General features: G+C 42.0%; 1 protein-coding gene across 2 annotated transcripts in view; it reads right to left on the bottom strand.

The window, feature by feature from the left end:
• Window positions 1-2318: 2318 nt before the first annotated feature.
• Window positions 2319-27375, bottom strand: part of LOC117198746 (acyl-coenzyme A synthetase ACSM1, mitochondrial-like) — a 43843-nt gene continuing 18786 nt past the window's right edge. The window contains exons 7-13 of one of the 2 annotated variants that reach the window (XM_049699059.1): window positions 25936-26059; window positions 23683-23763; window positions 23038-23139; window positions 6795-6922; window positions 5614-5713; window positions 4158-4277; window positions 2319-2662 (exon numbers count right to left, since the gene is read on the bottom strand). In XM_049699059.1, coding sequence (XP_049555016.1) covers window positions 2576-2662; window positions 4158-4277; window positions 5614-5713; window positions 6795-6922; window positions 23038-23139; window positions 23683-23763; window positions 25936-26059 — 742 coding nt within the window. In that variant the 3' untranslated portion in view covers window positions 2319-2575. The other variant, XM_049699060.1, reaches the window with a different exon arrangement.

Genomic DNA, 27375 nt, shown 5'->3' with positions numbered 1-27375 from the left:
GAGCCACCCTACCCTGGCCATTCTCTGGTGTCTCAGAGCATAAGCACAGCCCTCTGGGAGGCCCTCAGTGGGACAGGTGCCTAGCACTGGGTTCGGAGCCAGGAAAACACCCCCTTCCATGACAGCCTAGGTGGGGTAGGTCATGCTGATCTCGAGGGTGTGGTGGCTTGAAGCAGGATCTCAGTTCCCTGACCGGGAATCAAACCCAGGCTGTGGCGGTGAAAGTGCTGAATCCCAACCACTAGAACACGAGGGCCGGTGGGCTTGAAACAGGACCTCAGTCCTTGTCTTCTTTGAAGAAAGAATTCAGCAAAGAGACAGAAGTTAGTGAAGCAGATAAAGCGTTTTTTAGAAGAAAAGTACATGCGGAAAGACACACGGATGGGCTGAGAGAGAGAGAGAGTCATGCTTTTGGGGTGGCTTGAATTGCTTATATGGCTGCAGTTCTCCGGGTTCCCTCTAGCCAATCACCTTGATTCATCTCGCTTTGTGCCCATATTTGGTCTGACTCAGGGTCCTACCCAATGTGCACAGGCATCTTTTAGCCAAGATAGATTCCAGCGTGAGAGTCTCTGAGAGGTTGGCAGGACATATTATGGGCTAGCGCCCCCTCCATTTTCTGACCCCTGAGGAACCGTTTTGTGCATGTGTAGTCCAGGAGGTCTCCTTGACCTCAAGAATGAAAAATATGGTAGTCTTATCTTTTCACTCAGGCAGAGCTGAGCTTCTCTCTGCTCCTGCCTTTATCTTTTCCTTGAAATGTCAGCAGGAGACAAGCTCCAGCTGCTGCTCCTGGAGCCCGTCTGCCTTCTACCTCAGTGCCAGGGTCTGTTCACCCCGACTGCCTGTGGAGGTATCCACTGGAGTGCCAGAACTGTCTGGGAGTATGTGTGTGTGCGACTGTGGTTGTATAAGTCTGCATGTATGAACCTGTGTGTCTGAGTTTCTGTGTCTGTGAGCATCTCGATTGTGAACGTGAATTTCCCACAGCACAGCACTGAGACATTGAGTGTCTCTGTTTTTCTCTGTACGCATTTGTGTCTGCACCTTTGTCACTGAATGAATGTACGTTGGTTGTGCAAATCCGTGTGTGTGTCTGTGTCTCAGGGCATATGGGTCCGTGGAGTTGTGTCTGTGTTTTATATGTGTGTGACTGTGCTGTGTGTGAAGTTGCTGTCCCTTTGGGTGTTCCTGATTGTATCTGTGTTTTTCTTCTTTTTGTGCCTGTGTGTATGTGGCTGTGTTCTGTGTCTATGTCTCTGCCTACATGTCTGTGTGTGTGTGTGTGTGTGTGTGTGCGCGCGCGCACGTGTGTGCGCCTCCTTGGAGTGTGTGTGGGTCTGCCCTGGGGTGCTGTCTCACATGGCCCTGAGTATGTGTACTTGTGTGTGTATGTGTGTGTGTTCCCCCCAGGGTGTCCTTGCCTGCGTTGGTCTGTGTGTGAGCTGCCCATGAGCCCAACACCTGAGTCCCCAGGTGAGGCTGGGGGTGATTCTTTACCTGTGCATCTCTGTGTTTGTGATGTCTGTATATTACCGTGTGAGTGTGTGTATCTGCATCTCAGAATAGGGCAGCTACAGAGGGGATCTCCCTCTCGGTGACCCTCCCCCCCCCACAGGAATGGGTGAGAAGGAGACAATATGCGCTTCTCTCACCCCCAGGCCCAGCCTCTTCTGCCTCTGCTCCTTCCAGCCTCTGGTGGTTCCATCTCAGGCCGGAAGGATGGATGGAGTGAAGGGTTAGTTCACAGGACCACAGGCCAGGGGGGTCAGAGGGCTCTGGATGGCAGATCGGATTACACAGTATAAGGAGAGGTGTCTGGGAGGACTCCTGGGTCCCTGGGAAGGGCTGGACGAGTCCTGCAGGATTCCTGGGCCCCCAGAGGGCAGGTACTCACTCACCTGCACTGGTCCAGGCTGGGACCTGCAAGCAGCAACAGCAGCAGCATTATTGGTGGGACGAGAGGCAGTGGGTCCACTGGAGGGTGCAGGTGAGGGATGGTGTGGCAGGCAAGTGTCGTCACCAGGCTGGGCTGCCCTCCCCTCTTCTCCATTCCCCAGACACCACACTTGCCCTGCCTCCCGCCTCACCCCCAGTTGGGCAGAGGCAAGCCAGGCAGGAGCAGACCCCAGGGGCCACATGGACTGTTCCTCCTAGACCTCTATGTCCTGGTCGTCGACTGGGTCACAGAGTCTCTGGAACCAGGAGGGAGAATCAGGCCCTGGGGCAGTCTCTGATGGGGGTTGGGGGAATTACGAGGGACAGCATTTAGCACTGGATCTTTCCCAGAATAAATGCACAACAGGACTCACTGTGGATGCTGAGTCAGTATTTAATTTGCTTCAGCCCCATTCTGAGCGCTCAGCTGGGCAATCTGAAAGGAACAGGGAACTTGGAGGAAGGATAGTGATTGATATTAATTTAAAAGAACAAAAATGCTGGAATGTTGACACTCCTGACTCTCTTTCAAGTCAACTCTCTCAGCGTTCCTCTCCTCACCCTCACCATCGTGAGGAACCTGAGGCCGCCAGGCATTTGGCCAACATCACACAGTGGTTTCTGAGTTTACTGCCAATTACATCTGACCAAACTCCTTCTTCCGGAGTTCACTTCTTTTTATCTTGCCAGTGATGGTTTTGGGCAGCTCTGAGACAAACTCCACCTGGTTGAGGATAAAGCAAACACATTCTGACTAAGTCTCCCCCGTCATTTTCTATCAACCCTCAGCTCTCCTCCTTTGCCCTCTCACACACCCCAGACAGGCTGGCGCCATGTGGGGGCCTTAATGGGGTCCACCATTTATGTCAGATTCTCCTCTGACCTCCTGAAGTTGGATGCAGCCCTTTGATGTACTTTGACCAGTGAAATATGAGAAGGAGTGAAGTGTCCCACCTCTAACAGAAAAGGTGGGAGTCATTGAGACAGGCCACCCCCTCTGTCCATCTCTTCTAGTGCTCTGGGAGGTACCTACGTGGTGGCTGCTCCTTTATCCTGGTCCCAGGATGAGGGGATGTGGAGCAAAGGCTCCGGGAAAGCTATGGTGGACAAGTGGCGTGAGCAAGAAAGACACCTTCCTTGTTATAATCCACTGCAACTTTGGGACTCTTTGTTACCCACAGTAAGTAACATGTAGCCCTTCCTGACTGGTACGCATCCTCTACTCTACTCTCGAAAAAGCATCAGATGCTAATGTTAGCAGCATGAACTCTGTTGTCAGATACACATGGGGTTGAATTCCGCTTCTATTTACTCTAATCTCAGGCAACTTACTTTGAGTCTCTAAGCCTCAGTTTCCTCTCTGTAGACTGGGATGATTATCTCAGGTTGTGGAGAGGATTAAATGAAATAATAATGCATGTAAAGCATTGAGTCCAGGGCCTGGTACACACAGTAAATGCTCAATAAATGTTAGCTATATAGCTTTATAATATGTATTGATTGTAAACATTCAGACAATGCAGCAAAGTATTACTACAAAAGAAGGAAATTTTAACTTGTTTTTAAACATATCAGATAGCACTACGTATGTTATTTCTTAGCCTGCTTTTTTATCTCAATAATATATTATTATGATATTTTATGTTAAAAATCTGCATCATCAGTTTAAATTACAGAATAATATTAAATTCCATGAGTAATTTCATCATTTCTCAATTGCTGCACAGTTTTATAGCTTGTGCACAGCATTTAAAACAAATGAAGTTGCACAAAAAATATCAGTATGTATTACATGCTGTTAGAGTAAATATCATTATGTTCTTTGTTGTTTGCTCTGTGTGTATATGGGTGTTGGGTTGCAATACAGAATGTATTTCTCATGACAATGTTTTTTAATAGCTTGGAAGTTGCTGGTTTGGGTGTCTTTTTCAAATTTTGAAAGATTGTAAATAACCTTCCTGGATATCCTTGGGCAATTGTCTGATTTTTTTCTTTAGGCTGACACTCCAGCAAAGGATGAGTTTCTGACACAGGATTGAGGTTCCATCCGATTCAGTGGGCTCCCTCACACCCCTAAGCTGACATGCTTCTTCTGCAGAGAAAAATATTAGTGCTCTTGGCTACTTAGGCTTCACCCCAGACACTGTATGAGACTTGAGGCAGTGGAGCCCCCAGAACCACTCACAGGGACCAGACACCATCCATCTGCTCTCGCTCACCTTCCTTGGGTACTTGTACGGGGCTGTCACGGACTTCACATGCTGCTGCAGCTCCTTGGTGAGCTGGTCTCGATCATGGGACAGGAAGTTTGGGGTCAGGACAATGAAAGCCTTCACTACCTGCAGTGAAGAACCAGAGTGAAGGCTCAGAGAGAGGGACAACCAAAGTATAGTTTAAAGAGTAAATGCCTGGGACTTCCCTGGAGGTCCAGTGCTTAAGACTCCACACTCCCACCACAGGGGCCGCAGGTTTGAGCCCTAGTCAGGGAACTAGGATCCCGCGTGCCATGCCACACTACACGGCCAATAAATAAATAAATAAAAATTTAAAAATAATTTTCAGGGCTTCCCTGGTGGCGCAGTGGTTGAGATTCCGCCTGCCGATGCAGGGGACACGGGTTCGTGCCCCGGTCCGGGAAGATCCCACATGCCGCGGAGCGGCTGGGCCCGTGAGCCATGGCCGCTGAGCCTGTGCGTCCGGAGCCTGTGCTCCGCAACGGGAGAGGCCACAACAGTGAGAGTCCCGCGTTAAAAAAAAAAAAAAAAATAATAATAATAGTTTTCAGTTTTAGAATTTTTTTAATTAAAAAAAATTTTTTTAAACAAAATAAATGCTTACAAAATTAATGGGAAAACAAACTGACAGTAGAGCCTTTGGAAATCCCAGGTTCAAATCTCAATGCTTCCAATTTCCACTCTTTGCTTTGGAACATTACTTAACCTATCTTAATCTCGATCTCCTTCTCTGTGAAATGGGGAGAGGACAGGTTCATTCCTCATCAGGTTCATGCAAAGATTCCATGAGATAATACACATAAAACGTGAAGCCAGTTTAAATGTATTTGTATTCCTATCATTGTTAACATCACCATTTTCACTATTATTTTAGGTAGAGTCCTGTGGGCATTTAATAATAGCTAAGACCTTGTGGGCATTTAATAACGTTGGTAATTTATTAGTTTCCTATTATTATTTATGTCCTCATTTAACTTCTCAGGGATTGTACATAGAAGGTGTTCAATAAACACTTGTTGAATCAAGGATGCATGCTCTGGAGCCAGAGTGCTCAATTTCCCACCACTTATTAGCTGTGTAATCCAGGCAAGTTATTTAACCTCTTTATGCCTCTGTTTCCTTCTCTGCAAAAAGGTATTAAAAGAGTCCTTAATTCATTGTGTTCATTGTGTTCTGTGAGGGATAAATGAGCTGACACCCAGTAAGAGCTGATTAACTGCTAGATGGCAGCAGCAGCAGCATTCACTATCAGCATCATTTCAGTCACAGATGAGGCCACAGTGCCCCCTGCTGACCACATAGTGTAAGTCACATGCACACCAACCATGCCCTCGCTTCATCCTAGGTCCAAGGCTGGGTAGGTATGGCCGGGAAGTTTTCCCCTCACCTGCCTTCCCAGCCCCACGCCCAGCCACGATGACCTCCACGTCCCGTTCCTCACCTCCCCTCGAATCGGGTCCGGGCTGCTCACCACAGCGGACTCAGCCACCGCTGGGTGCTCTGCCAGGGCGTTCTCCACTTCTGCCGGCCCAATGCGGTACCTGCAGGACCAATGGTTCCTTCTGAGCCAATTCCCGGGCGAGGGTGACCCAGGCCCTCAGATCGCATCTTTTGGAGAGACACATCTTCCCTTGGCACGGAGGATATCTGTCACAGGGCGCCAGGGCCTGTGTAATGGGACTGAAATGTGAAGTCCTGAACGTTCCATGCTAAGAAATACAAGGCTCAGGTGCCCCCCAGGTGAGAGAGGAGGTGAATGCTTCATCCTCCCAGAGCTCTGGGGCTTGGCTCAAGGTCAAGCAGCTTCCCCTGGCATGAAAACTCCTTAGCTTAAACATCTGTACAGATTTTACAGCCTGTTCCTCACTGTATCAGCATTGGTTTTAGAAATTAAAAGCAACAAACTCAATTTTCCTGAAATTCCCAAGAAAACATGTTTTTCTAGTGTAACGTGTCATTTTTTTCTTTATAAATCATGTAAGAGTTAGGAACAACAGACTTGGAGTCAAACCGCCTTTGTTCAAATCTGGCCTGCACCCTGTACGGTCTTTGAAACTTCAGGCAACGTTTTTCACTGCTCACTGACTCCTTTTGCTCATGTAAAATGGGCATAATCATGGGGATTCCCTGGCTGTCCAGGGGTTAGGGCTACGTGCTCCCACTGCAGGGAGCACGGGTTCAATCACCGGTCGGGGAACTGAGATCCTGCATGCCGCACACTTGGGGCCTCCATACACACACCCTCCCCGCCCCCCCCCAAAAATAAAATAAAATGGGCATAATCACATCTACCTTACACCATTGGGAGGTGGTTCGTATAAAGCTCTACAGAGAGTACGGTCACAAAATACGTATTCCAGAAAGGTGAATTTTATTATTGCTGTCGTTATGTGCTTCTGTGACACGTGGTTCATTACAGGAGCACACAGAGTAAGCTCCCTCAACAAATAGGGCCCAAAGTCAAGTCTTCCTTCCCAGTGCCTCTAGCTTGCACGATGTCTTACTTTGGTTCAGAGTTAGGCTGAGAGTCCATCACCAAGGCATGAAGGAATGTCTGGGCATGCTACCTCCCACCAGGCTCGTGAGGGTGGTACCTTCTGGTTCAGCGTCAGCCACACCTACCCAGAGGCATTGATGACATCATCAGCTCTCCCCAGGAACCAGAAGTAGCCTTCTGCATCAACGGTTGCTCTGTCCCCACTGTTGTAAAAGTCCCCACACTCCACTTCGGCTGTCTTCACTGGGTTATTCTGCAAAGAGAACGACACTACTCTGTCAAAAACAGTGAGTTTAGAGATGATGAGCTACAACAATGAGCTCAGAACTGGGTTTGAATCCTGCTTCTGGCTCTACCTGGCACCACAATTTTTATAATCTCTGAGTCTACTTTCATGACATGCAAGCACTCAATGCATGCGACTGGTCGATTAGTGAACAATGTTAAACCAATTTTAAGAACAATTTTTAAAAAAAATTTTATTTGTTTATTTATTTATTTTTGGCTGGGTTGGGTCTTCATTGGTGCACATGGGCTTTCTCTAGTTGCGGCGAGTGGGGCTACTCTTTGTTGCAGTTCACGGGCTTCTCATTGCGGCAGCTTCTCGTTTTGGAGCACAAGCTCTAGGTGTGCGAGCTTCAGTAGTTGTGGCACGTGGGCTCAGTAGTTGTGGCTCACGGGCTCTAGAGTGCAGGCTCAGTAGTTGTGGGACACAGGCTTAGCTTCTCCGCGGCATGAGGGATCTTCCTGTACCAGGGATCGAACCCGTGTCCCCTGCACTGGCAGGCGGACTCTAAACCACTGCGCCAACAGGGAAGCCCATTGCCTCCGGTTTTTGGCAAGAGATACTGTTTTCCACTTGAGATACCAGATCAAATTCTTTCTTAAACAAATGCTTTAAAGTAATTTGATTTAAAGTGAAAAATAATGTAAGTAATAATATACATGGTGCATGGATGTGGCAGAAAATAGTTGACGTGGACTTGAATGACTGAAATTTAGGAGACACCACATCAAAGGGTACAGAAAAAGTCCCACCCCCAAATCATGTACCCCACCCCCAAATCATTTGAACTGCTGTCCATCTCAGTGTACTCTGATACAGTTGACCTGACACATCCCTGTGGACACGTCTTCCCTGAAGGAAATGATATTTCTTGATGTCAATCATCTGAGGTAGGGTTAGAGATTGGAACCTTGCAGATGGGACTCCAACACTCAAGGAAGGAATTCCTTTGTCTCTCTGGGCCTGAACTTCTTGGAAGTAGATCTCAGAGCCATTGAAGAGCTCCTGAATGGTAGGAGAATAGTATCACATCTACTACACAGAGAGGGTCAGAGTCTACAGAGACACCTAATTGAGTTCTTCACCTTGACTACTTTTAAAAAGTGCTACTGGTGGGTGATGTCAAGAAAACATGGCAAATGAGGAAGATTTAAGGTCTCATTTCCCCCAAAAAACTACAATAAAAGTACAAGAAGTTGAATTGACTATGTACAACATCTGGGAAAGAGTCAAAGGCTTAAAACAACCTTATAAATACCCAATCAAGAAAAAGCCATCTTAAAAATGGTACAAAGTTTTGTGACATTTTATTCACCCTTGCTCCAGCCTTTCTTCTGCATGGCAGTTTTGGTCTTGAGCAGATGGCAGCCCAGTTCCCAGTGCCCCTGCTCCAACCAGAGAGAGCAGAGAAGATATCATTTGCAAATTATTGTACACACCTGTTGTAACCTGTCTGGGGATAATGGGAGGACTGGTGCAAGGCACGCAGTTCATGTAACTCAGAATATAAGTGGGAAAAGCAATAGGCACTGTTCATAGAAGCTACCTGGAAGACTACAAAACTAAAAGGTACCTAAGGTAAGAAATTATGGGTGGAGATATACAATAGATCATCAAGGTCTGGAGGAGAAGCTGGGGTGAGATTCTTTCAAGAAATTAGGGTATTCAAGACAGCTGTGCACATGGCGGTATTTACAAAACCATGCACATACCTGAGCAAGACGTGTGCTCACAGGAGTCCTAAGAAGACCTTAAGGTTTCACCTCAGACTGATCTCTAGGCGCAGAGCAAGCTGAGCTAAGTGGTGAAGGAGTACCCCAGCACAGACCTAACTTGTACATTGGTTGTTCTCTCCTTTTTGTTGTGATTGGTATTTTTGTTTGTTTGACCTCTTGACACTCAAGAAAATCTCTGTCAAAACATTAGCTGAACATGAGCTAAATGATCAGAAACTTCAGTGTGATCACACATGGCCAATAATTGTCATTGCAAGAAGAGTTTGGAAACGTCTCAAAACAAACATACTGTTATAGGCTTCAACGGTCAACAAAACGAAACAAGAACAACAACAAAACCCCAGACACCCCAACCCCCAGGGAAGCAGGAGAATCTGATTTCCAGAGTTACCACATTGTAATAGTGAGAGGCCCAATATTCAACTAAAAATTACAAGACATACAATGAAACAGAAATCATGCCTCAGGACTTCCCTGGTGGTCCAGTAGTAAAGAATCCACCTTCCAATGCAGGAGAAACGGGTTCGATCCTTGGTCGGGGAACTAAGAGCCCACATGCTGTGGGGCAGCTAAGCCCGTGCACCACAACTACTGAGCACGTTTGCCTCAACTAGGCAGTCCTCATGCTGCAAACTACAGAGCCCACACACTCTGGAGCCTGTGCACCATAACTAGAGAGAGAAAATCCACACGCCACAACTAGAAAGAAGCCCGCACACTGCAACAAAAGATCCCACATGCCACAACAATGATCCTGTGTATTGCACTAAGACCCTACACAGCCAAAAGTAAAAAATAGATAAATAAAATAAATAAATATTTAAAAACATCATGCCTCATTCAAAGGAATGAAATTAATTGACAGAAACCATCCCTGAGGAAGCCCAGACATAAGACTTACTAGACAAACAGTTTAAATCAAGCTTGTTAAATGTGGTCACAGAGATAAAGGAAGAAATGGACAAAGCACTACAAGAAGTCAGAAAAGTGACGTGGACAAAATGAGAATATCAACAAAGAGATGGAAATTATGGAAAGGCACCAAACAGACGTTCTAGAAAAGGGCAATAACTAAAACAAAAAATTCACTGAAGTATTTGGCAGTAGTTTAAAACAGGAATAAGAAAGAATCAGAGAGTTGAAGACAGAACAATAGAAGTTATTGGGTCTGAGGAGCAAACAGGAAAAAAATTGAAGAAAAGCAAACAGAGCCTAATGGACTTGCATGACACCATCGAGCAGACAAACATGTGCATTATGAGAGAAGGAAATGAGACAGAGAAAGGGACAGGAATAGTATTTGAAGATATAGGGGCAAAATCTTCTCAAATGTAATGAAACACATGAATTTACAAATACAAGAAGTTCAAAGAAATCCAATAAGATAATCCCAAGAGACCCACACCAGGAAACATAAAAATCACAATATTGCAAGCCAAACAGAATCTTGAAAACAGCAAGAGAAGTGACTCATCACATACAAGGATCCTCAGTAAGATTATCAGTTGATTCTCATAGGAAACCTTGAAGGCCAGAAGTGGTGGGATTACATATTTAAAGTGTTGAAAGAAAAAAACCTGTCAATCAAGACTTCTCTATCTTGCCTTCAAAACGCTCCTTAAAAATGAGGGAGAAATTAAGATATTTTCAGATAAAAGCTGAGGGCGTTCATTGCCACTAGACATGCCCTAGCAGATATGGTAAAGGAATTCCTACAGGTTAAAACGAAAAGACTCTAGACATGTGTCAAATCCATATAAAGATATCTTTGGAAAAGTTAAGTGTGTGGGCAAATGTAAAAGCCAATATTACTGTAATTTTGATTTGTGACTCCACTTTTAATTTTCTATAGTATTTTTTTTTATTTATAAAAAAATTCTAAGTCTATATTTTTGGGTACACAGTGTACAAAGATATAATTTATGGAATCAGTATCAGAAAGAGGGGACAAAGCTCTATAGAAGTAGAGTTTCTTGTTTTTGTTTCTTTAATGCTTACATGTTTTTAATGAGGTAGCATTGGTTTATAACATCATATGTTTCATGCATACATTATAATTTGACTTCTTTATACACTACAGCACGCTCACCACAAAAACTCTAGTTTCCATCTTTTACCATACAATTGACCCTCTTTACTCACTTTGCCCTCCAACCCCCATCCCCTCTGATAACCATTAATATGATCTCCATAGCTATGCTTTTGTTTTGTTTGTTTGTTTTTCTAATATTCCACATATGAGTGGAATCACAGGTATTTGTCCTTCTCTGTTTTGTTGATGGTTTCATTTGTTGTGCAGAAGCTTTTTAGTTTGGTGTAGTTCCATTTGTTTGCTTTTGTTTTTGTTGCCCTTACCCGAGGAGACATAGCCAAAAATATGTTGCTAAGACCAGTGTCAAAGAGCACACTGTCTATGTTTTCTTCTAGGAGTCTTATGGTTTTAGGTCTTACATTCAAGTTTTTTAATCCATTTTGAGTTAATTTTTGTGTATGACGTCAGATAGTGGTCTAGTTTCACTCTTTTGTCTGTGGCTGTCCAGCTTTCCCAACATCATTTATTAAAGAGACTTTCTTTTCTCCATTGTAGATTCTTGGCTCCCTTGTCATAAATTTGTTGTCCATATATGTGTGAGTTTATTTCTGGGCTCTAAAATATTTCCATTGATCTATGTGTCTGTTTTTCTGCCAAATTATTTTGAATAGTATAACTTTGTAGTATGATTTGAAATCAGCAAGTGTGATCCTCCCACTTTGTTCTATTTTCTCAGTGAGGATTGCTTTGGCTACTTGGGGTCTTTTGTGGTTCCAGACAAATTTAGAATTCTTTGTTCTATTTCTTTGAAAAATGTTATTGCAATTTTGATATGGATTGCACTGAAGTTGCAGATTACTTTAGGTAAAATGAACATTTTAACAATGTTATTCCTTCCAATGCATGAGTATGAACTAGTTTTCCATTTCTTTGCTGCTTCTTCAATTTCTTTCAACAATGTCTTATAGTTTTTAGTGTACAGGTCTTCTACCTCCTTAGTTAAATTTATTCCTAAGGATTTTATTCTACTTGTTGTGATTGTAAATGGGATTTTTTTCTTAATGTATTCTTCTGCTAGTTCATTGTTATTATATATAAATGCAACAGATTTTTGTATACTGATTTTGTACCCTGCAACTTTCCTCTTTTCATTTATTAGTTGCAATAGTTTTTGGTGGAGTCTTTAGGGTTTTCTACATATAAAATCATGTCATCTGCAAATAAGATGACAAGTAAAATTTGTCACCTTTCCAATTTGGATGACTTTTATTTCTTTTTCTTGCCTATCTGCTGTGATTAGAACTTCCAATACTATGTTGAATAAGAGGGGCGAGGATGCTCATCCTCGTCTTCTTCCTGATTTTAGAGGGATGGCTTTCAGTGTCTCACTGTTGAGTATGGTTTTAGCTGTGGGTTTGTCATAAATGGGCTTTATTATGTTGAGGTATATTCCTTCCATACCCACTTTATTGAGAGTTATTTTTAATCATAAATGGATGTTAAACATTGTCAAATGATTTTTCTGCAACTGTAGAGATAATCATATGATTTTTATTCTTTGTTAATGTGGTGTATCACATTGCTTAATTTGCATATATTGAGCCACCCTTGGATCCCTGTAATAAGTCCCACTCCATCATGGTGTATAATCCTTTTAATGTATTGTTGTATTAGGTTTGCTAATTTTTTAAAAAAATTATTTATTTTTGGCTGTGTTGGGTCTTTGTTTCTGTGCGAGGGCTTTCTCTAGTTGCGGCGAGCAGGGGCCACTCTTCATCACGGTGCACGGTCCTCTCACTGTTGCAGCCTCTCGTTGCAGAGCACAGGCTCCAGACGCTCAGGCTCAGTAGTTGTGGCTCATGGGACTAGTTGCTCCGCGGCATGTGGGATCCTCCCAGACCGGGGCTCGAACCTGTGTCCCCTGCATTGGCAGGCAGACTCTCAGCCACTGCACCACCAGGGAAGCTCAGTTTGCTAATATTTTGTTGATAACTTTTGCATCTATGTTCATCAGAGATACTGGCTTGCAATTTTATTTGTTGTGTGTGTTATCCTTGTCTGGTTTGGTATCGGTCTAATGTTGGCCTTGTAAAATGAGTTGGGAAACCGTCCTTCCTCTTCAATTTTTTGGAATAGTTTGAATATGATAGGTATTAAATCTTCTTTGAATGTTTGGTAGAATTCACCAGTGCAGCCATCTGGCTTTCTGGGAGGTTTTCAATTACTGTTTCAATCTCCTTAATGTTGATCAGTCTATCCAGATTTTCTATTTCTTCATGATTCAATCTTAGAAGTTTGCATGATTCTAAGAATGTTTCCATTTATTCTAGGTTGTCCATTTTTTGTTCATAATATTCTCATAATCTTTTGTATTTCTGTAGTATCCATTGTTATTACGCCTCTTTTGTTTTTTATTTTATCAGTGCCTTCTCTCCTTTTTCCTGTGAGTTGAGCTACAGGTTTGTCAATTTTGTTTATCTTTTCAAAGAACCAGCTCTTTCTTTCATTGATCTTTTCTCTTGTCTTTTAAGTATCTATTGCATTTGTTTCTGCTCTTATTTTTAATATTTCCTTCCTTCTACTGTCTTTGGGCTTCACCTATTCTTTTTCTAGCTCCTTTAAGTGTAAGGTTAAATAGTTTGAGACTTTTTTTGCTTCTTGACGTAGGCCTGTATCATTATAAACTTCCCTCTTAGTACCAGTTTTGCTGCAACCCACAGATTTTGGTATGTTATACTTTTATTTTTAGTTGTCTTAAGGTATTTTTAATTTTTTCCTTTAAGTTCTCCCTTGACACAGTAGTTGTTCAGCACCATGTTGTTTAGTCTCCACATATCTGTGACTTTTCTAGCTTTCTTCTTGTAGTTGATTTCTGGTTTCATACCATTATATTCAGAAAAGATGCTTGAAAGGATTTCAGTCTTCTTAAATTTATTGAGACTTATTTTGTGTCCAAACACATGGCCTAACCTTGAGAATGTTCCATGTGCACTTGAGAAGAATGTGTAGTCTGCTGCTTTTGCATAGAATGTTCTATATACGTCTATTCAGTCCATTTGGTCTAATGTTTTATTGAAGGCCATTGTTTCCTTGTTGACTTTTTGTCTAAATGATCTACCCGTTAACGTAAGTGGAGTGTTAAAGTCTCCTACTATTATTGTGCTGCCATCAATTTCTCCCTTTACGTCTGTTAATAATCGCTTTATATATTTTGGTACTCCTAGGTTAGGTGTATACAGTCGTTAGTTCCCGGAACCCCTGCAGATACCAAAATTTGAGGATGCTCAAGTCTCTTATAATTTGCATATAATGTACAAACAATTTCCTGTAAAGTTTACATCATCTCTAGATTACTTATAATACCTAATACAATGTAAATGCTATGCAGATAGTTGCCGGCACACAGCAAAGTTAGATTTGCTTTTTGCTTCTCTCTGGAATTGTGTTCTGAATTTTTTTTGATCTGCAGGTAGTTGAATCTGTGGATGTAAAACGTGCAGATCTGGAGGGTTGACTGTATATATATTAATAAATATCATATATTCTTGAAGGGTTATCTCCTTTATCATTATGTAATGTTCATCTTTTGCTCTTCTTACCTTTCTTGGCTTGAAGTCTGTTGTCTGTTATGAATATAGCTACACCCAGTTGTTTTGGCTGCCCTTCGCTTGCAGTATCATCTCGCATCCCTTCACTCAGAGCCTATTTTTTTTTTTAGAGCTGAGATGAGTCTCCTGGAGGCAGAATATAGTTGGATCTTGTTTTTTAATCCATCCAGCCACTGTGTCTCTTTTGATGGGTGACCTTAATCCATTGGCATTTAGGGTGATCACTGATGATATATGAGGACTGAGTTCTGCCATTTTATCTTTTGTTTTCTGGTCGCTCTGTATTGCCACTTTTTTGTTGTTTGTTTGTTTTGGGTTTTTTTGGGGTTTTGTTTTGTTTTGTTTTTTTCCTTGTGTTTCTTTCTGCCATTTTAGTTTGGTGGTTTTCTATGTTGTTTTTCTTCAGCTTATTCTTTTTTATGTTTTGTTTTGTGGTTACCATGAGGTTTGTATAAAATGTCTCATAAATAAAACAGCCCTTTTTCTGTAGATAACATCTTATCTCATTTGCCTATACAGGTTCCATCGTTTTCCTGTTCCCCCTTTATATTTGGTGTGTGTGTGCCTCAAATTATCTTCTCTTATACTGTAAGTGTGTTACCAGATTGAAGTACCTTAGTTATTTTTACTGCTTTCCCCCCTTTTATGCTATAACTGTTTAACAACTTATATAGAGTTGCAATTTTCTGATTCTATCTATTTACTCAAAGTTTTGTGTACTTTTGTCTTTTCATTTTGGTAGAAGAGCTCCTTTCAACATTTCTTGTAAGGCAGGTTTAGTGGCGATGAACTCCCTCAACTTTTGTTTGTCAGGGAAAACCTTTATTTCTCCTTCATATCTGAAGGATAACTTTGCTGGTTAGAATAGCCTTGGCTGAAAGTTTTTATCTTTCAACAATTTGAGTATGTCATTCCACTCTCTCCTGGCCTGTAGAGTTTCTGCTGAGAAATCTGCTGATAGGCTAATGCGGGTACCTTTGCAGGACAATGTCTTTTTTCCCCCACTGCCTTTAAAATTCTTTTTTTATCATTGATTTTGATAGCTTAATATAATGTGCCTTGGAGAAGGTCTGTTTGCACTGAGATAATTAGGTGTTCTGTTAGCTTGTGGAGTCATATATCCAGTTCCTTCTCCTGGTTTGGGGAGTTCTCAGCTATTATTTCTTATTTTTTGTATGCTCTCTGATCTCATCTTCTCTCCTCCTTGTGGAATACCAATTATCCTTATGTTATGTTTTCTAATGAGTTTCTTCATTTTTTAAAACCTTATTTCTCTCTCCTACCTGAATCATTTCTAGATTTCTATCTTTGAGCTCACTAATTCTCCTTTCCATATGGTCTGCTCTATTTCCAGTGGTTTCTAGTATAGTCTTTATCTCATTTTATTGAGTTCTTCAGCTCCAGAATTCGTTTGTTTCTTTTTTAGGGTAACCAATCTCTTTTGTAAAGTATTCCTCTGTTCATCAACTTTATTCCTGAGCTCATTGAATTGCTTTTCTGAGTTTTCTTGTAGCTCAGTGAGTTTCTTCATGATACCTATTTTGAATTCTCCATTAGTTAAAGCATGTTCTGTAATATTCACTTTGGTTTCTGGAGAATTGTCATTTCTTTTTTGGTATACTGCATTGCTGTCATTTTTCATGGTGCTTGATGAGATGTTCCTGTGCCAGTGCATTTGAAGTATCCAACACCTTTCTTAATAGATAAAGTTTTGCTTACTTTGTTTCTAACAAACCAATAATTGGTAACTAGAGGTTTTTCCTTTGTTTTTAAGTAGGTGGCACTACAGCACAAGTTTTTTTTTTTTAACATGTTTATTGGAGTATAATTGCTTTACAATGTTGTGTTAGTTTCTGCTTTATAACAAAGTGAATCAGTTATACATATACATATGTTACCATATCTCTTCCCCCTTGCGTCTCCCTCCCTCCCACCCTCCCTATCCCACCCCTCTAGGTGGTCACAAACCACGGAGCTGATCTCCCTGTGCTATGCAGCTGCTTCCCACTAGTTATCTATTTTATGTTTGCTAGTGTATATATGTCCATGCCACTCTCTCACTTTGTCACAGCTTACCCTTCCCCCTCCCCATATCCTCAAGTCCATTCTCTAGTAGGTCTGTGTCTTTATTTCCATCTTACCCCTAGGTTCTTCATGACTTTTTTTTTCTTAGATTCCATATATATGTGTTAGCATATGGTATTTGTTTTTCTCTTCCTGACTTACTTCACTCTGTATGACAGACTCTAGATCCATCCACCTCACTACGAATAACTCAATTTCATCTCTTTTTATGGCTGAGTAATATTCCATTGTATATATGTGCCACATCTTCTTGTGTTTTTTTTTTTTTTTTTTTTTTTTTTTGCGGTACGCGGGCCTCTCACTGTTGTGGCCCCTCCCGTTGCGGAGCACAGGCTCCGGACGCGCAGGCTCAGCGGCGATGGCTCATGGGCCCAGCCGCTCCGCGGCATGTGGGATCCTCCCAGACTGGGGCACAAACCTGTGTTCCCTGCATCGGCAGGTGGACTCTCAACCACTGCACCACCAGGGAAGCCCAATGTGCCACATCTTCTTTATCCATTCATCTGTTGATGGACACTTAGGTTCCTTTCATGTCCAGGTTTTTGGTTCGTCTTTCCAGAACTGCCTCTTGTGGTATTTGAGAATCTGCACTTTCCATCTTCCATTGTCTCTGTGGAAGGTGTGGCCCCATGCCCTCATAATTGCTTCTTGTGCTCCTGGGGTCACTGGTGCCTTGCTGTTGCTGGTGTCACTTCTGTTGCTGGCATCACCACCAGGAGCACTGGTATGGCAGAAGTTTCCGCTGTGTCTGGGGTTGCCTAGGTCGCGGCCACTGCTGCCCCAGTGGGGGTAGTTGGAGGGAGGGGTAGAAGCTGGGGTCAGAGGTTGTCATGTTCATGGGCACCACCACAAGCAGGGGTCTGGAGTTTCATGTGCTCCTGTGGCTGAAGGGACTGGGGTCATGGGGCTCACTTCTACTGCTGCCCAGTTCTCTGTGGCCATGGGCACTGCTGCAGCTGGAAGCCAGAGTCATGTGTGTCACCTTTGCTGCTGCTGCTGGATTCTCTGGGGCTGTGGCTCAGCCATGATAGCCAGGAGGCCAGTATCATGGGCACTGGTTCTGCCTCTTCTATGTGTTCCAACCCATCCACCTTCAGATTACAGATGTGTAGATCTCTCTTGTGTCCTGGTGTGTTGAGCAGAGGAACTGGTGTTGTGTTATGGATGTTTTACTAGTTGTAGATTAAAGGAGAGAGACAAAGGGATTGTCTCACACCACCATAATGCTTAGAAGTACAGCTTTTGTATGTAATTGAAGTTAATTTGGTATCAATACAAATTAGATTGTTATAATTTTAGGATGTTATATGTAATCCCCATAGTAACCATGAAGAAAATATCTAAGGAATATAAACTAAAGGAAATTAGAAGAGAAGCAAAATATGTCACTAAAAAATATCAACTAAATAAGAAAGAAGACGGTAGTGGAGGAAATGAGGGGCAAAAAAGCATTAAGACATACAGAAGATGAATAGCAAAATGGCATATGTAAGTCTTTCCTTATCAATAATTACTTTAAATGTAAATGGGTGAAACTCTCCAATCCAAAGGCAGAGATTTGCAGAATAGATGATAAAACATGATCCAACTCTACACTGTCTATAAGAGATTCACTTCAGATTCAAAGACACAAGTAGGTTGAAAAGATGGAAAAAGACATTCCGTACAAATAGGAGACAAAAGGGTGGCTATCTAATAATATCAGACAAAATAAACTTGAAGTTGAATACTGGCACAAGTGACAATAAACGGACATTATATATTGAAAAAAAGATTAATTCACTGAGACTATATAACATTCAGAAACGTATATGCACCTAACAGCATAGTGCCAAAATATAAGATGCAAACATAGACAGAATTAAAGGGAGAAATCAAAACTCCAAATTATATAAAATAAACATTGATGGAATTGAAGGGAGAAATATACAGTTCTACAATAACACTTGGAGAGTTCAATATATTACTTTCAATAATGGATAGAACAACCAGAAAGAAGGTCAATAATGAAGTGGAGGACTTGACTAACACTACACACCAATTGGATCTGACCGATATACAAAATACCCTGCCTAAGAACAACAGAACACACATTTTTCTCAAATGTACATGGAACATTCTACAGGATGGGTCACATAATATGCCACAAAACAAAGATAGTACATTTTAGAAGATTGAAATCATACAAGGTATCTTATCTGATCACATAGAATGAAATTAAAAATTAACAACAAAAAGAAAAGTGAGAAATTCACAGATATGTAGAAAATTAAGCAATACAGTCTTAAACAACCAATAAGTCAAAAATGAAATCACAGGGGAAATTAGAAATTACATGGAGATAAATAACAACCAAACTACAACATACCAAAGCTTGTGATTGTAACAAAAGCAGTGTTGCTTAGGAATTTTAAACACTTACATTAGGAAAAAAAAAAAATCTTACGTCAATAACTTAACACTTTAAGTAACAAGAAAGAGGAGAGCAAACTAAATCCAAAGCTAGCAGAAGAAGGAAATAAGTTTGGATCTAAGAATAACAAAATAGCGAATAGGAAAACAATAGAGAGAACAAATAAAGCCAAAAGTTGGTTCTTTGATAAGATCAAAAATTGACAAATGTTTAGCTATATTAAGAAAAAAAGAGATGATTCAAATTATTAAAATCGGAAATGCAAGAGAAGATATTACTAGCAATTTTACATTCCAAAAAAGAAAAGTTTATAAGAGAACACTAAAACAATTATACACCAAAAGACAGGATGATCTAGATGAAAGAGGCAAATTTCTAGAAACACATAATCTACCAAAAATAAATCATGAAGAAATAAAAAATATGAATAGACCTATAACTAGTAAGGAGATTGAATCAGTAATCAACACTCTCATCCCTCCCCACCCTGAAAAGAAAGCCCCAGACCTGACGCCTTCATTGATGAAAACTCCCGAACATTTAAAGAAGAATTAATACCAATTATTCTCAAGCTCTTCCAAAAAATTGAAGGGGAGAAACAAACTCCTTAACTCAATCTATGAGGTCGGCATTACTCTGACACCAAATCCAGACAAAGATACTACAAAAAAAGAACACTACAGACCCTTATGAATAATTGGGGCAAAATTCTCAGCAAAATGCTAGCAAACAGAATTCAGCAACATATTAAAAGGATTATATACTATGTCCAAGTGGGATTTATTCCTGGTTCAACATATGAAAATCAATCAATGTAATGAACCATGCTAATAGAATGACAGTGGGGGCTGGGGGACCCCATATCTATTCAATTGATGCAGAGAAAGCATTTAACAAAAGTCAGTACCCTTTCATGATAAAAACACTCAGTTTATTTCATAAACTAGGAATAGAAGGAAACATCCTCAACATGACAAAGGCCATATATTTAAAAAAAAGCATAGCTAACATCATTCTCACTGGACTGAAAGATTTTCTCTTAAGATCAGGAACAAGACAGGAGAGCCTGATCTCACCATTTCTACTCAACAAAGTATTGGAAGTTTACCCAGGTCAATTAGGCAAGAAAAAGAAATGAGGCACCAAAATGAAACAGAATTAAAACTAGATCTGTTCACAGATAACATGATCTTACATGTACAAAACCCTAAAAAACTCTCTCTCACACACACAAATTGTTAGAGCTAATAAAGGAATTCAGCACAGTTATAGGAAAGAAAATCAATGCACAAAACTTAAGGTGCAGTTCTATACTTTAACAATTAACAATCCAAAAAGAAAATTAAGAAAACATCAATAAGAATACAATACTAAGGATAAATTTAGTATAGAAGGTGAAAGACTTGTACACTGAAGATTAAAAATCACTGCTGAAAAAGAGAAAGACATAAATAAATGGAAAAGCATCCCATATTCATTGATTTGAGACAATATTAAGGTGACAATGCTGCCCAACATTATCTACAGATTCAATGCAATGTCTATCAAAATTTCAGTGGTGTTTTTTGCAGACATAGAAAAACCCATCCTAAAATTCACATAAAATCTCAAGGGATCCCAAAGTGCAAAAACAACCTTTAGAAAGGAGAAAAAAGTTGGAGGACTTACACTCCTGATTTCAGAAACTTACTTCAAAGCTATAGCAATCAAAACAATGTGATACATTCATAAAAAGAGACATACAGACCACTGGAAGAGCATAGAGAACCCAAAAAGTAACCCTCACATATACTGTCAATTGATTTTAGGCAAGGGTGCCAAGACCATTCAGTGGGAAATACAGTCTTTTTAACAAATGGTGCTCGGAAACGTGGATGACCACATGCAAAAGAATGAAGTTACCTTATATCATACACAAAAATTAATTCAAAATAGATCAAACACTTAAATGTAAGAGGTGAGCTTATGAAACTCTTGGAAGAAAACACAGAGGAAAATCTTGCCTTGGATTTCACAATGATTTCTTGAATATGACACCAAAAGCACAGGAAAAAAAAGAAAAATATTGAATAGATAAAATGTTCTTCACCAAATTTAAAAACTTCGTATGTCATAGGATACTATCAAGAAAGTGAAAAGACAACCCACTGAATGGGAGAAAATATTTGCAAAGCATATAATTTGCATATCTGATAAGGTATTAATATCCAGCCTACATAAAGAACTCTTACAACTTAGAAACAACAACAACAGAAAAATGAACAAGCCAATTAAAAATGGGCAAAGAACTTGAATAGACAATTCTCCGAAGATATACAAATGGCCAATAAGAACATGAAAAGATGCTAGTCATTAGAGAAATGTCAATCAAAACCGCAATGAGTTACCACTTCAAACCCATTAGAATGGCCATTATTAAAAATAAACTGAAAATAGCAAGTGAGTGTAAGGATATGAGGAAATGAAAAGCCTTGTGCATGTGGAAAACATGTATGGCAATTCCTCAAAAAGTTAAACAGAATTACCATATGATCTAGCAATTCCATTTCTGGGTATATAACCAAAAGAAGGGAAAGCAGGGACCCAAACAGTTACTTGCACAATCAGTGTTCATAGCAGCATTATTCACAAAGGCCAAAAGGTGGAAACAACCCAATGTCCATCAAAACTTGGTATATACATACAATGGAATATTATTCAGTCTCAAAAGATGACAGTTTGCTGAAACATGGATGAACCTTGAAAACATGGCGCTGAGTGAAATAAGCCAGACACAAAAGGGCAAATGTTGTATGATTCCACTTACATGAGGTAACTAAAATAGGCAAGTTCTTAAAGACAAAAAGTACCATTAGAGGTTACCAGCTGCGGGGAGATGGGGACTAGGCAGCTGTTGTTTAATGGGAACAGAACTGCTTCTGGGGATGGAGGAAATTGTCTGCAGATGCATGGTGGTGACGGTTGTGCAATATAGTAAATTTTACTCAGTGCTACTGAACGGTATGCTCAGGAATGGTGAAAAAGGTAAATTTTATATCATATTTATATATATATATATATATATATGCCTCAATAAAAAGAAAATAAAAGAACAGAATATAAGCCCACAAATCTCAAAGGTAGAGTGACATGTCTCAATGCCATGAGAACATGTGAAATGAAGGAAATCAGTGTGGCCATATGCCAAGACATCTTTGCTAAATAAAATATGTTTTGTACAATTTTTTTTAAGTCATGGCTTTGGACCATGCCAGTTCAATTTAACCAGAATCTCTGTGGTTGGATCCAAGTATTAAAAAAAACAGAATCCCTCAAATGATTCTAACGTGCAGGCAGTATTAAGAACTGCTGATCTATATACCTGTTACTCTGTGTTCATTTTCCCTTTTATCCAACCTTTACACTGTGCTACTGAGAATTAAGGCTAAGGCTTGCATGATTGCTTCTGGACAATAGTACCACAGAGGGACAGGGCCCCACCCACCCACCCAAGGCCACAGTGTGAGCACGACAGTGACACCAGTGGCTGTGACTTTGTAGAAAGGAAATGGAGTCTGAGATCAATTTCAGGGTCTGTCTACCCTTCTACGGTCCATCTTGGAAGCTGAGGATTTTCTCTTAGTGGCCACTGCTAGCTAGGGTATGTCTGATGAAGAGTTACAGCAGGTTTCCTTATACTCTATTGTAGGTTTCTGTAGTCCCTGGATTTCTCATTTAGAGTTTGGGGTCCAAAACACATCACTTTGAATCCTAGGCCTGCCATTTATTTGACATGGGAAAGACACGTTAAGCTTCCAATCTGCAGTTTCTTCCTCTTTAAAGTGGGGATAATAGCGCCCCTGGAGGCTCAGCGAGTATAATAGATTTGTTTGCACCCTGTTGGTAAGTGCGGTGGTATGATGTGAACCCAGTCAAAGCCAGCATTCTTAACCACAAGACATCACTGGACCCCAAGTCTGGTGGCTCTGAAGCCAGGCTGTTTTCTACCCCAACAGTCAGCCCATAAGTGCCAGATGGGTTATGACAGAAAGGGATGTGGGAACACACTATGAGCTTTGAGATTAATTAGAACAGGTTTCATTGACTTGGAGTGAATAAAGGAAGAAGGAAGAAGTCTCAAGATGCAGAGTTGAGTCCAGTCCCTTAGCACCTACACAGCTCCCTGCGAGGATTCTTGGGCCGTGTGGGGGCAGATGGTGTGTCCTTACCTCATAGCACATGAAGATGCCTATGGGCCTGGTGGGCTTGATCCTGATGCCAATGTTTCCTTCAGTGTTGGGCGGCAGGATGTTGCCCTTGTCATCAATGATCTGGAGCAAGAGACCTGTGAATCCCACCCTGCAGGGATCCCCAACACTCCTGCCCCACCCAAACACTGCCTGGCTCATTCATGTGACACAGTGGGGGTTATTGGGGGAGGAGGCTGTGGTAGAGGAGCCCTGTCAGAAAATAGAATAAAACTGTCAAAAGTCTTTGAAATCAGCAAATGGTGGAACCCAAGCCATGGGTCTATGTGTTTCATGCATATATAGACATCACAGATGTGTCTTCAAGCGAGAAAACACGGATCAGGAAAAACTAAAAGCACCAGCAGTGGAGAGAGCCGCCTGTGCTACTGCAAGTACTCTTTTCCAGGCTCGGTGCATGAGGCCTCTGGCTGTCCTGGCAAGCTGCGCTCACGCCCAGGACATTGCAGTTCTCAACTGAAAACTCCCCAGGAAACTGGAGGAAAAGTAGGCGGAGAAGAGGCAGGGCAAGCGGGAGGCATGACTGGTTCTGTCACCTCGTGTCACACAGTGGTCCAACCCCAGCCAAGCACTAACTGCTCTCTGCCAATGTCTTTACCACCAGACCTGAATGTCGTAGGGTGGGATGGCCTTCCCCAAGGAACCCGGCTTGATCTTCATCCCCCGGAGAGTGCCACAAGTTGTTCCCTGTTCGCAAAGAAGAGAACGGGGGTTGGCCAAGACTCCAGGCTAATCACAAAGCAGCAAGAATCAAACACAGCATCCTTGCTTACAAATGTCATTTGATGCTGTGCAAAGAGCCCTCATGGGGAAGCTAGAAGGCATCGACCCCACTCTAGTCAGCAGACATTCACTGCACCTGACATGGACTGGGCCTGAGCCCGGTGCTGGGGCTACAGAGTCCAGTGGGAGAGGCCATGAAGAAGCAGAGGAGTGAGCCCAGGGCTGTGGGCATGTAACGTAGGGTGTGGAGTGCCCACTGTATGCCAGAGATGTGTCCCTTTGCCGGGGAGGGCCATGAGTATATTTCACAACCATTTACTTGTAGCTGCCTCAACTGCTTCTCAGAGCTGTGCCGAGATTATTCAGATTGTTCACGTTGTTCCCCTACCCCCATGTCTTCCTGATGAACCTTATTCCTTCTTAATGGTTCTCTAAATTATCACTTTCCTAAAGTTAAGCGCTTTACACACAGAGAGACCAAGGTTTGAATCCTGACTCCACCACTCACTAGCTATGTACCAAGTAATCCCCCTTGATCTCCTCCTCTGTCAAATGGGGGTAATTATAACATTATCGCTTAGAGTGCTTGTGAGTGTGTGCCAGGCACACACCAAGTATTCAGTAAACAACTACTACTAGCTATCATTCAGGCCCTAATAAAAGGAAGTTGGGAGATTCTCTTTCTGTGGTATTTTTCCCCACACTTGTATTCCTGCTTGTCTGTTTCCCTCAGTAGATAATGAGCATTCAGAGAATAGAGATTGTACCATCTGTGTCTGCACCCCCAGCCTCTAAACACAATACCTACCTAAAAACAACAGTGACAACCATAGCTGCAATAGGGGTTAGACACTGTGCCCAGAGCTTTGTATACTTTCTTTCTTTTACCTTATCATAACCTGGCAAGACTGGCATTATATTTCCATTTTGGAGATGGGGAAGCTAGACTCTGCAAGATTCAGTGATATGCCTACAGTCTCGAAGCCTATAACTGGCAAGGCTGAGATCGGAACTGGGGTCTGAGCTCCTGAGAGAGGAAGTACTTTCCCCTTTGCTATGTCACTGCTCACACTCTAATGTGGAAAATGTTGCAGAAATGAGTGAATAGGTGTGAAAATGTTTGGAGAAATAAAGCACCATCCGGGTATCGGGGAGTATTCTGTTGTTACAGATAGTTAATGCAAAGGGACTGGCGTCATGGGTGTAGCGCATAGTTCTAACCTCACCCTTCTTGTCTGAATGCAAACTGTGGACCAGCAAGGACAGACCTAGAGTCTTAACAATTCTCAAGACTGGAAGCAGACCCAATAACTGATTATTTATTTATTAATTTATGCAAAATAATGTCAGACAAGTATGTCAATTGAGACTGAAACGGCTATTTTGCTGCAGGCCCTGAGAAGACAATCATACCTCTGTCAGCTAAAGGGATGATAGGGAAGTAGGGGAAAGTGGCTCTGCCCAGCATTGGAAATGCATTGAAAATGTGTTAGAAGTGAGATACCTGCCCACACTATCATGGATAAAGTCCTTGAGATTCAAGACATAAATGATTCTTTGAATGCCCCGCCCACCTGACTGGTCAGTGATCCTCTTTGGGATCACACTGTGTGTGTGTGTGTGTGTGTGTGGCGTGTATATAGAAGATCTCTCCTCCTGCTAGTTTCTCACCATCAAAGCTGTGTGCTCTCCTCATAAACACCCAGAAATGAACTAGTGAACTTCCGGGGCTAGCTCCGGCCTGCTCCTGTGGTTGCTGCCTAGGAAGGGACGGTGAAGTGGACAGGACTTGCAGTGGTGGCTTCCATGTCTCTGGAGAGTGCCTTCTATGCCAGTGCCCCTCCTGGGCTCCCTTAATTATAACTAATTATCACAGGTACAGTGGCACCATGTCTTTAGACCCCTTTCTAAGTTTTTGTCCAATAGTTTTCAGCACATGGGTCTTTTGACAAGTTGATGAGCTGCAACTGTCCTTTCTGCAAATTTATTTGGGACAAATAAGCCAGAGCTCTGGAGCCTCCCACTGGCTTTGAGCAATGCTGTGTGCTCTGCACACACTCATAGCAGGATTCAGCTCATCTGCTGGGCTCAGTGGACGAGCACATCCTGACTGGCCCAGAGGGACCCTTCACCTACCGTTTCTGACTGTCCGTAGGCCTGGTAGAGCAGAACGCCTGTCTGTCTTCTCCACAGCTCTTGCTCCTCGGGCAGCAGGGCCTCCCCACCAGTACAGCAGTGCTCCAGGGTGGGGAACCTGAGGCTGAGGGGAAGGCAAGGTGTCAACAGAGCCTCCGCAGATTGGGCTTGGGCGCTCTGCCCCAGGCCCAGGGAGAGCTCAGAGCATTGTCATCTGGATCATTCATCCTTCTGCTTCTTCGCTTTCTTACTTGCCTTCTGGGCATTTTCCTGGTGGTCAAGTCCAAGTGGAAGTCATTTCCTGTTGGTACCTGTTAACTCATCTGGCAGGGGTAGGTGGTGGTGGTGGTGAGGCTAATGGGTTAAATCAGGGAGATCAGGACTGAATAAGGATGTTGATGTAACAAGAGGGAGAAGTGTGCTTGGAACACATTCTAAGCATTCTACATGGCTAAGAGGGATATTTTTGTAAACCATAAGGGCTGAGGGATAAGACCCCAAGGATATGCTAGGATGGTAATAGAACTGTACTGCCTTCTGGGAAGAGTGGGCTTATGTGAACTGAAGGCCTTTTGTGTTTCTGGCTGGAGAACGCAAATTTGGGGTTAGAAATGAATTGCTTGGGACATCAAGGAAGACCGGGGTTCATGTAAGTGAAGAGAAGGAGGATCACAGGTAACTTCCCTGAGAGTAGGAATTTGGGAGAGAACAGAAAAGTCTGCTGTGAATATTTGCAGTAGTTTGCTAGGTACGTTGTGCGATGTAAATCCTCTCATCTATTTTCCCCATGAAGATTTCCATAAATAACACAAAAACCATCACAAAATAATGATGGATTCCCTGAAGGAAATGGGTAGAAGTGATTGGGGTCTTAGTACCACTTTGCCCGGGGCTGAGCTGAGCCAGCTCGTAGGGCTGAGGGAGGTGGCAGAATCCCTTGTCACCCTCTGCTCACATATACAGAGCCTGTAGTGATGGACAGCAGGGCTGGCTTCATGGAGGGTATGTTCCTCATTCTTCCTGAGCTTTATCCAAAGTACACAAAATGGGCAGAGTCTCCAATAGAGGCAATATTCATGCCCTGGGTGAATTTGTATGGGGTTTGTTCACCATCTCAAGAACGTTGCAACAAGTAGCTGTAATATGAGCTTTGAAATACAGTTGGAAACATAATTCTGTCAGATTGAGGGTTCATGAATAAAATGAAGCTGTATTTCAGTTATCTTCATAAATTGAACTCCTTGGTATTTTAAGTCTTTTATGTCTAAAACATGTTAGCTCTGATTCTGAGGTAGCCATTTCAATTTCAGAGTTGCTAAAAGATACATAAACAACCATAAGGTTCAAAGAGCAGATTTCAGGTGAGCTAAAAATTAATCCACAAACATGGGGAAATGCAAAAATAAAATTACAGTGTGATACTACATGCCCATCAGATTG

This window comes from Orcinus orca, chromosome 16 (assembly GCF_937001465.1).
Source record: "Orcinus orca chromosome 16, mOrcOrc1.1, whole genome shotgun sequence".
In the NCBI taxonomy this organism is placed as follows: Eukaryota; Metazoa; Chordata; class Mammalia; order Artiodactyla; family Delphinidae; genus Orcinus; species Orcinus orca.
This window is presented reverse-complemented; position numbering and strand designations above follow the sequence as displayed.